The following is a 13,599-nucleotide window of genomic DNA, read 5'->3' as shown; positions in this document are numbered from 1 at the left end:
TCCAAGAAAAATGCAGACCTGAGACACGACTTTACTCTCTCTCAGCATCCTCCTTCTCTCTCTTCTTGCTCTCAGCCTTAGATGCTCACACTGCACTGTCTCCAGGAGCTCGTTGCTTCTGAACAAAGTTCAGTGTTAGGAACAGCTGCAGTGGGGCCTCTGAGCCTCTGAAACACTGACGGAGTGTCAGACGGGGCAGATCTGAATGCTTGAGTACCCAAAATATAATCTGTTGAAATCTGTTTTCATCATGAGGCTGCAAAATGGGCCCAGGACAGATTTGGAAAGAGAGCCACATCTCCTTGTCCAAGGTTACACACCCACAAATCCAAACAACTGCGGAATGTGTACACACACATGTGCATGCACACGAGAGTGACTGTGTCTGGGGATGGGGAGACGGCTCAATGGGCAAAGCCCTTGCTGTGCAAATGATGAGTATCCGAGTTTGAATGCCCAGGACTCATATAAAAGCTGGGTGCAATTGTGTACATCTGTAATCCTAGCACCCCTATGGTGAGATGAAAGGCAAAGAATTCTCAGAAGCTTGCAGGATAGCTACCCTAGTGGATGGAAGCAGCAAAAAACAAAGAGGCCTTGTCTAAAGCAAAGTGGAAGGGCATAGAAATAAGACTGTTTTCTGGTCTCCACAGAAGCTCGGTGGCTCATGTATGCCTGCATTTGCATGCACAAATCTGCATATACACTCATATAACATACATATGCACACTATATATAAATACACACACACATAAAAGATGCCTGTTTTTATTCCCCAAATGATACAGTATAACGCCAGTTACTTGTACTGGCTGTTGTAAGCTGTGCAGAGATGATTTTTGGCACATGGGGGTTTGTGTGGGTTCTCTGAAAATCTCACAGCATTTTATATTAGGGATTTGAGCATCTGTGGCTCTCATAGGATGCAGGGGAGGTCCTAGAATCAATCTCCCATGGATACCAAGGGATGATGACTATAAATAGATGTTATCTAAACGTTAAAATACTGACTAATGAGACTGGATGAATGTGACCTTTGTAGCCAAGTAACTGCCCATGTATAAACACTGCCTTTCTTGGAGCTCAATCCATTTCTCAACAATTTCTATCCTATGAGTAAACTCAGTACACTTTCAGACATTTTCAGACTTTTCCCAGACTAGACATTTTACCTTAATGTTTCTAATCCATGACTCAGCCTGTTCCAAATTATCTTCATTGATTTCAGCGAGTTTTTCCCGCCAAGCAATTGCCTGACCATCAAACGTCACAAAATTGAATTTACTCTTGTACCTCAGCTGTTCCTGTAAGAGACAGTTATTATTTAACCATAAAACCACTCAGATGTAAGAAAAACTGAAGAGAGTCTCTAGGATATCCATTTTTAGTTCTAGAAGCTAGCTAAAAATTATGTTCAATTGAAAAAGAAGTTTCTGCTGCAAAAGGTATTTGAGTCAAAATTATACAGTTTGGATGCTTGGCCTCTACAAATGTTATCTATGAATGTATAGCTAGAATTATTTGTCATATATGTATGTGTAAGCAACATTGTACTATAACATTTAATACTGACATTAATGCTGTGCTGAATAAGCATGTTAAATCCTTAAAGAAGAAAATTCAAAATGTCATCATTTCGGTCACTACCTCTTGGGAAAGGCTCTTATTTGGTACAGACCTAGTTGCTTGCCTGTCATCAGCCCCCCATCCCCACCCCCAGGAAGCTGGTTATGAGCTGCATTTTGTATTTCTTAAACATTCTCTACTCTTAGCACAACAGACTCATGACAATAATGTGAGACCTGGTTACTATGGAAACTGGATTCATAAAGCAACCTGCTTCCAAGAAAATGATTCTAGGCCGGCCCAGGTGAATGGGACAGAAACTGGGTGATTCCATCACGAGCCTACCCACTTCCCATCTGCAGCTTTGGGGTCAGTTCACACAGCTTCCCTATTAGACAGGAAATTCAATAAAAAATCAAGATAATAAATATCTGGGAAGCAATAGAGATTTCTTTGTATCATAGGTTAGAGACAGCTCTGGGCAGAAAGTATAGATGCACACTTAAGTGAGCCAGGGGTCACTTTATGACGGTGACATAAAGGACCCAACAGAGGACAGGTCTGATTGCCAGGGAGCACTGGCAGTTGGAGAATGGAAAAGGGGAGCATTCCTGGACTGGGTTTCTCAGGCACCCTTTAGTGCAGTGTGGCCCTGTTCCCTGCCCAGAGCCGCTACAGACAATGACTATTGGAGATGTGTTTAGGAGACACCAGATCAAGCACCAGAATGTGACAGTCCCACCTCACCTGTATGAACTGAATGATCTTATCCTTCACCAGGTCCAGTTTGCTCTTCATGGAGTGAGATGTGTCAATGAGGACATAGATGCAATCTCCACTCACTTTCCCAAAGAGGACTCGACTTCCTTCTTGTAGCCACTTAATCCTAAACAGGACAGAGTATCAAAGTAAATAGCGTCTATGGACAACAAGATCGTCTTCATCAGAAGACAGAGCTACAGAGCCAGGACACACAGCCAGAGCGCTGCTACATTGTTTGTATCTGATCTTTGATGAGTGGATTGTTTACTTTCCGGGTTTGGGGGGGGGATTGTTGTTGTTGCTGCTTGTTTGTTTTTTTTTTTCTGTAGAGAAAAAAACTAGACTTGAGGCCAGAAAAATAACTCACCACCTAAGATTGCTTGCAGCTCTTACAGAGGACTCAAATTCGGTTCCCAGCACCTACATTAGGTACCTCACAACTACCCGTAACTCCAGCTCAGAGGGACCCAAAACCCTCTTCTGGCTTATGAAGGCACTTGCATGTGTGTGTGTGTGTGTGTGCGCGCGCGCGCACGCGCACACACACACACACACACACACACTAATAAAAACAAACCTTTTTAAAAGAAAATTTTACATTTTGACTGGCCTTCTTATCAGGCCCCTCTATTGCCCATCACCAATTCAAGCAGAACAAAATTAAGAAAATCAGTACAGCAGAAAAAAATGAATGCAAAAAAAAAAAGCCATGAGCCAATAACTTCTAGCTCTGTACTGTGGGGAGGCTCTCAGCTATGGCTTCAGAGGTCCTGAGTGCAGCTCGCTCCTGACACCTGCGGCGTCTGTGGACAGGACTGAACTAAGCACTAGGTGGTTGTGTGTACAGGGACGCTGCTGTGGTCAGTACGCAGGGGCTCATCACAGGATACACTGAAGCCCATGGTTTCAGGAGAAGTCTTGCAGTGAGAGTTGTGGAGAGGGGATAGAGAAAATGGAGTTCAGCAAGTCTCAGGCAACTAGAATTTGTAACGCAAAATGCCCAATGGCAGTTACTGTATGGAAAGGTACAGAGACTGCGATGGACATAGAGCAGGTGGTGTGAGATTCCTACTCCAGATATTTGTAGGGCTTCCTAGGGATTTGGATTAAATGATGATCAGGGCATGTGTGTGAAGAAATTACAGACGCCAAAGAGAAAAACCATCCAAAGAGAGCTCACTGGAGCTTACACGCCTGGGAATAGTAGTTCATTTTCCCAGCAGCCAAAGCAAAGTGTCAAATGGAATCCTCACAATGGTGTTACCTCACTAGTAAAACCAGATCAGCCCTAGGATAAAGACTACTGTGGACTTACTCATGTAATTTACAAAATAGGACTAACACTCAAATTGGGTCTAAGCTGCTTAGCACTATCACAAAATACATATAAAAATACTGTCAAGTCTAGCATCCAACAGTGTAAAAATTCAAAATGCCTGGAATCCAGAAAAAAAAGAAAGAAAGAAAATAACTCCCAGGCATACAAGGAAGCAGGAAAATAATCAAGATTAGTAGAAAATCTGATCAATAGAGCCCCAAGCAACCCAGATGTTAGAATTATCAGAAAAGCAAAGGGTCCTTGGTGGTCACTACAAATACATTTCACATGCCCAGGCACAGACCTAGCAGAGAAATGGAAGACATAAAAAAAGATCCTAAACATTGCAGAAGAGGAAGCAGAAAGAACATAGGAGAAGAACACTGTGAAAGGCTGAGTCCTGGACATGACACGGTGCCGCTCTCATGAAGGCAAAGCAGCTGTGGTTACCTGTACAAGATCTGCTTAAAATCCAGTCAGTCAGAGTCCTGGAGTCGATGGGGAGGCACCCCAGGCCCCAGGAGAGCACTTACTGAGGAACTCTTGATAGCTGCTGGGGGCGGGGGGGGGGTGACTCATTCTTTTTTTTTTTAACATGTTCTCATAGACAGGTTTCTCATGCTCCAGTGTATGGCCTCATACCTATTCATATATGGACAGCACTAACTGGACTTAGTGGAGAAGAAAAGGAGGAAAAAGAAGAAGAAGAAGGAGGAGGAGGAGGAGAAGACGACATAGCATAAGATTGGGGCAGGGGCATGTTAGGGGTTATAGGTGGTATTGGAGGAGAAAATTTATATTTCATTTTCTATATGTTCTATATTCATATGTGTAATGGAATTCTCAAGCATAAATACAAATTACAATAAATAATAAAATTCAAAAGACCCAAATAGGGACTCCTAGAGGGATGCATCTGAAGTGAAAAGTAAATTATATAGCATCAATAGTAAGCAAGACAGCAGAAGAAAAGATCAGAGAATTTTTTTAAAGCATAGCAGTAGGACACAATTCAAAGTGAAACAGAAAATTAGAAAGACAGAATTTTGTAACGCACAAGAAGTGTGTCTGTAATTAGACTCCACAACAGTCAGGAAAGGGAGAAATAGAAAAGACATTTTTTAAAAATTCTATTTTGATGGAAACAGTGTGCCTACAGATTCAAAGAGGTCCAAGAACCCAACAGAGGAGAAGAGAAGAAACCACAGCAAAGTGCATCATGAATTTGATGAAACCTAGTGATTAAAAGCAGCCAGAGGCAGAAAAACTCACAATGCATTCAGAGGAACAAGTCTAAGAATAAAGGTCTTTTTAATCACAAAACACACAGACCAGAATACATGGAAGATTTTAAAAAGAAACAACTGATAAAAATTTCAAACTAGAATTCTGTACATAGCAAAAATATCTTTTTTAAAAGGTGGGGGGCAAATTAAATGGGTTTTCGCTATAACAGTGCTAATATCATCATGAGCAGACTTGAACCACAACGGATGCTAACAAAGCCTTCCAGGTAGAAATAAAAGAATGCCCAGGGGAAGTTTGAATTTATATAAAGGAGTAAAGAGTAATAGAAATAAGCATGGAAAAATACAGCATGCTTTTATTCTAATTCTTAGTCATTCGATTAGGATATTAGACTATTTGTACTGCATTGTTGGGTTCATAGATCCTACGCATATAACGTCTGTGGTAACTGTGGAAGACACACAGGGGATGTGTAATATTCTTACACAAAGCGGTATGTATGATCTTGTCTGAAGGCAGACTGAGAGGTTAATATGTATAATAAAAATATAATAGGTAGGGTTAATATGACAACAGTGGAGACAAAGGGAAGTCATAAAAAGGTAACAGAAGAAGGCACAAAAGCTAAAATGTAAACAAAAAGGAGACAGGACAAATAGAAAAAAATGACAAGATCCCAGATTTAAGTCTAACCAAGTTAATAATTGTGACTCATCATGACACTACAATCACTGGTACACATTCTGTTTCCAAGAAGCCCAGTTAATTACGAGTCAGATGGAAAAAGACAAACCATGGAGACCATAATGATTGTTAAGCTAGAGAGACTAACTATTCAGATATCAGACTAAGTGCATTGCTTAATAAGGAATTTTAGCAGAGTTGAACAGGCCATTCCATATGTTAAAGGAGCTGATCCACCAAGTGACAGCAACAGTCCGCAACATACATGCACCAACTAACAGAGTTTCAAGGTATCGAGGGAAAGCCGACAGACCTGAAAGAACCACGCAGACATGACTCGGTGACTCCAACAATTTTCTCAGTGGTTTATAGAACACGTGAAGAGAAAATCAGTGAGTATGGATGACTAACACAACACTACCAACAAAATGAAACATATGTAACTGACAAAAAAAAAGTCTGATTTCCAAGTTGTGTGCCACAAAACCTTCCTACAGAGAAGAAAACTACAGGCTTCAATGGTGTTAATGGTGAATTCTGCCAAACATACAAGGTTGAGATGGTGCCAATTCTCAGAGTTCTGCAGAAAATAGAAAAGGAAAAGAGCTCCTGCCCACTCTTGACACCAGGAAGGCAAGGGACAAAGGGACCCAGAGGCAGGAGTGCATTGCAAGCAGCATGGCCCCTACAAGACTGGAAACACAAACTCAAGAGTCAGCTCTGAAGTCATAGCAGAGGAGACTCTCGACACAGGGACAGCTTTCTGTGAGTAATCCATTACCAAGTGGCTTTTGAGATGCTGGGGCTCTGGGTACAAATACTGTGCAGGTGGGTGTCTGTTACGTACGGCTTTGTAATAAAAACAGCTTGAGGACAGAGGGGATGTTCAGTTTTGAGTGGCTACAGCAGGCTGCCACTGGCTTAAACCCATTAGATTTAGCATCTGGAATAATCCACAGAGCAGATTTACAAAATGTCATCACTATTCCCACTTTATAATCAAGGAGACAGATGCAAAAAGACATTAACTAACTTGCCCAGGGCCAAATGACAAGTGGTAGAGCTGGGGTCTTCATCATTTTCTTTTAATTTCTTGTTTTTCCAGTTCTCTGAGACTTCAGGGCCAATGCCCCTCTGAGAATTTGATCTCCATGGTCTAAAGCTGTCTCCTGACATCTGAAACCTAAGAGTGTTAATTTAAATCATCCACAGGGAGTCAACCCTGAGGTCATGGCATCAGTACACCATACTCATGAGCATGGCAGATTGTAAGAGCTCAGCAATATAAAGACAGATAGGAAGGTCACGTATTTTCATTGTCTTCTAAAATATATATAGCATCTGATTATTTTCCTATATGTCACAGCTACGTAAGAGTTGCCTTGAGATGAGATAGTTTTGCAAGAGAGAGTATAGATGCAGCATAGTCTGCAATACACCCATGGTCCACAAAAACCCCCAAAGTACAGACATAACTACCCTTAATCTCCTAATAGCCATCACTTTTAAATAGCTCCTTTGGAAACTGAGGAGACGGCTACGTTGATAAAGTGCCTGTCACAAAAACATGAGGACCTCAGCTCCGATCCCCAGCAACCACATAAAATCCAGGTATAGTGCTGTGTGTCTGTAACCCCAGGCCGGGGGAGACAGAGACAGGCAGCTCTGTGCAGTACATTAACCAGCCAGCCTAGCTAATCACTGAGCTCCAGTTCCGTGAGAGACTCTGTCTCAAAAATTAAGATGAACACCAACCTCTGTCCCCTTTCACATGCATACATGTACCTCCACCATGCACACACAGTAACTCCTCCATGTTCTGATTCTGTTGAAATCTGGATACTAGTATTCCCCTCCCCCCCTTTGTTAATAACATCATCAATGAGCTATCAGATGGAAACTTTGACAATGGTGTCTATTGGCCACTTCATTCAGGGGCTCTCTCGTAGTATTTCACAAGAGACTAGATCACTAGTGGGCACATTCAAACATACCAACCTCCTCTGGATCCTGGCCAGGGCTATGTGAATTCTCTCATTGTACCATTTGAACTTCTCCTTGGTAATGATGACGTGGACCAAGTTCCCATCCTTCCAGGGAACATGGATGAATCTGCTGCAGTATTTGGCGTGGACTGTCTTCCTATTGATGTCCTAAGGAAAGAACAAAGTCATAGGCTAGAGCAGGTTCTTAGGAAAACAAAAACCACGACTCCTCATGTGGGCCCACAAAATAACTAAAAATGGAATAAAATCCTGTCATCTCTGCCTCCATTTTGTAGATATCTCCTCTGAAGCCATCACCTGAGAAATCTGCATATTGTCATACTAATCTCCAAAGGAGTGCCCAAGTATAGCATAATAATGGCTAACATTGCACTTCCCTGCAAGGATAAGGATAAGAGCAACAGAAACATCTTACTGTGCAGCGTTCTGTTCCAGATCCCCTGCCCCACCCCAATACCACCCCTAAAAGGTGCCTGAAGGTGCATAGTAAACCTGCAATTACTCTGGATTCCAGGACCAGCAGAGTCTCAAAGACACATGACTCTATAATAAGATGCCCCACCATCACCACACACACACACACACACACACACACACACACACACACACACACACAGCAGTAGCCAACTTACAGGAACCAGACCACTCCTCTTGAAACAGCAGCAGTAACAACTTCAAAGCTCAGAGAACTAGAACTGAGACAAGATCAACCAGATCAAGCCTGCCCAGGACAGCTGAAGTACACAGCTCTTCTCCTTTGTCCCAGTTCTTCCTGCATTAAGACTACAGCTCAGCCAGGCGGTGGTGGCACACGCCTTTAATTCCAGCACTTGGGAGGCAGAGGCAGGTGGATCTCTGTGAGTTCGAGGCCAGGCTGAACCAACAGCCTCCAAAACAATACAGAGAGAGAAACCGGTTTCTGTCTCGTAAAACCAAAAAAAAAAAAAAAAAAAAAAAAGACTACAGCTCAAGGCGGTGCCCCAAAGACACACTTGGGGTCAATGAACCCCTTTTCCATACTTTTCAATGTGACCAACAGCCATGTTGATGGAATCTGTCTCTGCCAGTCACTGTTGCCTCTCTAAATGGAATATTGGGGTATGGAGGAGCCTGTTCTGTGGGGATCCCAGGACTTGGGCTTTGGGGCTAAACGTCTAATAACAAGGCCACTCAGAAACCATGTAAGAAAGAAAAACAGCCAGGTGGCACCCCATGCCTGCTTTATTTGCACACCTCTTAGCACACATCTCCACAGCAGGACCATTCGCTTCTAAATTCAACAAGCAATGCAAATAGCTTGGGGATTGTGCTGGATGCATGAAATAATCTAAAATGGGAAAAAGTTATGAGGATGAATGGGGAGGGACAGACACACAGAGACAGGATGATAACCTGCAGACCACACTGAGGCTGACAGTGTGGTGGTGGTCAAGCCACAGAGGAAAAGCCCTCGAAAAGTAATCTAAGTGCTATGGTTAGAGTTGATGGTGTGGGCTGTCTGCAGTTTTTCATAATAACAAGGTCAAGGGCACAGCTCTGGCGGTGGGATGGAAGAGGAAGTCTTTAGAAGAAGGATAAAGAAATGAAAGATCAGAGGGTCATACAGGGTCATCCACATGGGACTGACATCCTGAAGAATGAAAACAGGGCTTGGAGTCAGAAGTGGCAAGGAAGAAACTTGTCTTCAAGGACAGGAGCAGGCGGGGTGATCTCAGCATAGCCCAAAGGGGTGCTGTGACAGTCTGATGACTTGGTAGGATTAGGCAGGAAGCAGCAAGAGGAGAAAGGGCTACCACCCACACCAGACAATGGGTCCAAGACAGAGTCCAGCCCCTAATACAGAGGGTACGAATCCAAGGGTCTCATAGGGACAAGCACCAGGAGACAGACGGTGGGTCAGTGGTGAGGCCAGAGTTTATCAGCCACAAGCTGCCAAGGGGGATTGGGAAGGGAGCTGTCCTCTACCATGGTGACTTTTCTCTTCTTCTCAACCACATCCCTGGGGCTGTCACACAGAAGCTTCCTCCCTGCCTCTCTGTCAGTCTCACGATGTCATGTCCCTGGAAGTCTGAAGCAGAGCCAAGTGAAGCAACAGCAAGCCACAAAGCTGTGTGGAGGCAAGCTATCAGACAGCGGCATGACAGAGCGATATGGTAACATGGCAGCAAAGATGGTCCCATTCACACCAGCCTCCAGTGGGAAACTGAGAGCACCAGCAGCTCAGGTATCTTGATGGTGCAGAGCACAAAGCACTCCCGGGGTGGATTCTCTACTTGTGATGTCAATGTCTATGATGGAAAAAAGAGCACGGCTACTGGGCATCTCCTAGCTGCTGGGCCCTGTGCTTAGACAGGCATTTCCCATTGTACCTGACAATGCCCGGTTTAAAGATATGAAGAAGGAAGCTCCGGGTAGCAAAATGATCCCCACCTCTTCATCCATCTTAGAAAGCCTATGCACAGAGATCTTTCTAGTCATTAATTTCCCAGATGTGGAGAACTATATCACATCTAAACCAGTGTTTATATAGATAATCATACAGGGGATGATTAAGAATCTACCTATTTACAGCCACAGTGTAAATAACACAGCCTTAGGAGTAACCCAATTTGGGACCTATCTTCTGCAAATATGAAGAAATAATGTTTTTTCCCACTATCTATGAAAAAGAATAGTTAGCATAATTCTCAACCTTAGTCATATTAGTCATTGGCACATGAAATGTGAGCTAAGCCTGCCATTTATAAGCCATGTTCTTCAAACTGACCCTTAAATTTTCATTGAGACTATCAAGAAGGAAGGGAAAGTTCAGCATTAGAGCTGGCCCGGAGCCTGCCATATTGCCAGAAGCTCACAGCGGGCTATGTCAAAATTGGCAAGGATTAATATTTTTAAATGCCCAGGACTGAATGTTTTCTAAGTGAAAATTTAGTTATGGATGACTTCCTGAACATGACTGAATGATGTCTACAAAGCTAGAAAACTGTGCTCAGGAGGAAAGTCACTAATGAGATTTCCCCTGTGCTGCAGCAATTACTCTGCCTCCTAGGATACTCCAGGAAGCAAGCTTTTCGTCAACGCTGCATTTTTCTAATTCAATTTATATATTTTCCTCCTGTAGTCCATTGTAAACACGCAGGGGTAAGGAGATAAAAGCACGGCATGGCTGAACCTGAACCTGAACAGCTAGAAGAAAACAGCCTGACTGGAGACTGAGGATGGGCAACAAGTTGGGTGGTCAACCAGTGTGGTGACACATCCCTCTGTTGGGTCTACAAGCCTCTCAGTAACAGCCTTGATCCTGAAGCACAGCCTTTAAGAATGGATGTATATCAAGTGACCCTGTATGTGAGCAGGGCCTTGATCCTCCCACAGCCTCTATTTCTGGCACATGCGTGTGCACTCATTCACACAAATACATGCGCATGTGCATGCACACACTCACGCACACGCACGTGCACACACAAGGATTTTCTGCTTCACACTGTGACATTACTTAGTCTCTGGGTGTATTAACAACTGATGCTATACATGCACAGGACTGTTTCTCAGTGTGTAGCACTGTGACATTGCTTAGTCTCCCCGGGTGTATTAACAATTGATGCTATGCATGCACGGGACTGTTTCTCAGTGTGTAGCACTGTGAATTGCTTAGTCTCTCCGGTGTATTAACAACTGATGTTCTATGCATGCACAGGACTGTTTCTCAGTGTGTAGCACTGGTCCTCTACCTTCACTCTCGTCTGGGTGTTTGCTATGGTTTGAATGTGGTTTGTCCCCACCATGTTGAGAGATGGTCCCCAACATGGCAGCGCCAGTAGGCGTTACCTTAAACGGTGATTAACAGACACTTGACTATTTCTGTAGCAGTGAACCAACTAGAATTAGTCACCCTAAGAGTGGACTGGTACAAAGTAGGTCAGCCTCCCTGCCTCTGCTATTTTTCTTGTTGCTGTCACAAGATAGCTGACCAACCCAAGTTGAGGGAGGGAGGGAGGAAAGGAGGGAGGGAGGGAGGGAGGGAGGGAGGGAGGGAGGGAGAGAGGCAGGGTGGGAGGCAGGGAGGGAGGCAGGGAGGGAGGGAGATTGTCTTGGCTAATAGTTTGAGGGTGCAGTCCATCGTGGGGGAAGGCTGTGGCAGCAGGAATGTGAGGAAACTGCTCACACTGCATCTGCAGTCAGGGAGAAGAAAGATGAATGCTGCTGCCTGGCTCCCCTTCTCCTTTTTACTCGGTCTAGAACCCCAAGCCATGGCCTGGCGCTGCCCACATCTAGGACAGTTTTGTTCACATGTAAGGTAGGTTTTCCCACCTCACTTAACCCAATCTAGAAACTCCCTTGTAGATATGCCCAAAGATGTTTTCGCTTGGTGATTCTAAATCCAGTTGAAATCTGACATCAACCATTGCTGATCAACCTATCTCCCCCCCCACCCTCTTTTCTCCCCCTCTCTCATCTATGTGCTTTTCTACCCATGCCTACTTTCCACAGTGAGTTGACACAGCGTGAAGTCTACACCAGAAGCTGAGCAGACGCTACACCACACCCTTTGACCTCTAGAACTGAGCTAAATAAACATCTTTTCTTTATAAATTTCCCAGCCTCAGATAGTGTGCTATAGCAACACAAAATGGGCTTGCTAGGACACAACGAATGTAAAATCCTGGTCTCCACCTCAGACCTGACGACTCAAACGCATGATGTGAGAGTTTAGAAATCATTCGTACTGAGAATAACTTGGTCTTCGGGAGTGAGAGTCAGATACTGTGAGTCTCTGCCTCCCTGTGGACCCCACTTGGTACAACGGAATTACATCTTTCAGAGCTTGAAACACATGCTCATCTGGTGCTATGAGTCTTTGGAGACTCTGGTTTTGTGTTTACTGAAAATCCACTATATACTGGCAGGTGCTCTCTGGAGTAATGCATCTTCAAGATGCTTGAAATTCAAGAGGACTACAGAGGTGCATGGTTCTTTACATACTCACGGCACTTTCTCCCTTCTATTCAACATGGGAGAACAAAGAGCCTCTCCTCTGGCATAACAGTGAACAATCCAGGCACGTATAAGACTTGAACTTCTATTGGCACAACTGGTGGCTTGGGTATAATTCACTTATATTTGCTGTTATAGCTTAGAAACTGGAGCGTGTCTCCAAAAGTGTCTGTGGTATAGGTCCCCAGTGTGGCAGTGCTGCGTGGTGGGAAAGCTCTAGGGCATAAGGTCTATGGAAGATCCTGGGGTACGGCTGATGACAGGAAGTGAGGCTGGTCTCACAGCATGAGATCTTGTTAGAACGGACTGCTGCATGGCTGCATGATGAAGTCATCAACACATCAGACTTCTGACCATGGCTATTTCTCTTTCTGCTCCTCTGTGACACAGCTAGGAGCTAGGGAACTGCACCGGAGCCACCTACCTGGTTTTAGGCCTCCAAAAGTGTGAGCTAAGTATAAGCTTTTCTTCATGCACCTAACATCAGGCATTCTGTTTTGGCCACTCAGAACAGACTAAGTAAGACATGTAGAAGCTATGTCCAGGCTTTGACTACTCTCATGGGCACCATTTAGAGAAGGTGGGAAGTGAAGGGACATCTATTTCATGGAAACCCTAGATGATATCCTCCTCTGCCACCTTTCAATGTGGTCTTTCCCTTGGCTTCTGATCTGAGAGAGGCTTTACTCCTCTGGCCCCAGGCAACAAGAGAAGACCCATAGTCCCACCAGCTTCCACCTACCGCACTGGTCTGCACAGACTCGTCTTCTGGTTTGGCTTTTATATCAACAACTCCATCAGCATGGCGGAAGGAGCAGTTGGCGAGGACATCATAAAAGGTCAGTTTCTGAGCTTTCAAGCCATATTTCTGGAGCCACTTCTGAGAATCCCAGGTGTCTTCTGAATTTTCCTTATTCTCAACAGACACTGCTCCTGGAACCACAGTTCATCAGCCACTTATATTGCATGACCAGTTCTTAACACTCCCAACCTCGTATTTACCAGTCTGGAACATTTCTG

At 44.1% G+C, this 13,599-nt stretch overlaps 1 protein-coding gene across 6 annotated transcripts in view; it reads right to left on the bottom strand.

The window, feature by feature from the left end:
* Positions 1 to 13,599, bottom strand: part of Vwa3b (von Willebrand factor A domain containing 3B) — a 175,361-nt gene that overhangs the window by 82,823 nt on the left and 78,939 nt on the right. For all 6 annotated transcript variants that reach the window (XR_005870130.1, XM_040729482.1, XM_040729485.1 and 3 more), the window contains 4 exons: positions 13,322 to 13,512; positions 7,577 to 7,731; positions 2,314 to 2,452; positions 1,173 to 1,304 (listed from right to left, as the gene is read on the bottom strand). Coding sequence is in view for 5 of the 6 variants with exons in the window: in XM_040729482.1 (XP_040585416.1) it covers positions 1,173 to 1,304; positions 2,314 to 2,452; positions 7,577 to 7,731; positions 13,322 to 13,512 (617 nt within the window). In the remaining variant the exon portion in view is untranslated. The remainder of the gene's footprint in view (positions 1 to 1,172; positions 1,305 to 2,313; positions 2,453 to 7,576; positions 7,732 to 13,321; positions 13,513 to 13,599) is intronic.

This window comes from Mesocricetus auratus, unplaced genomic scaffold, assembly GCF_017639785.1.
Source record: "Mesocricetus auratus isolate SY011 unplaced genomic scaffold, BCM_Maur_2.0 Super-Scaffold_100021, whole genome shotgun sequence".
NCBI classification, from domain to species: domain Eukaryota; kingdom Metazoa; phylum Chordata; class Mammalia; order Rodentia; family Cricetidae; genus Mesocricetus; species Mesocricetus auratus.
This window is presented reverse-complemented; position numbering and strand designations above follow the sequence as displayed.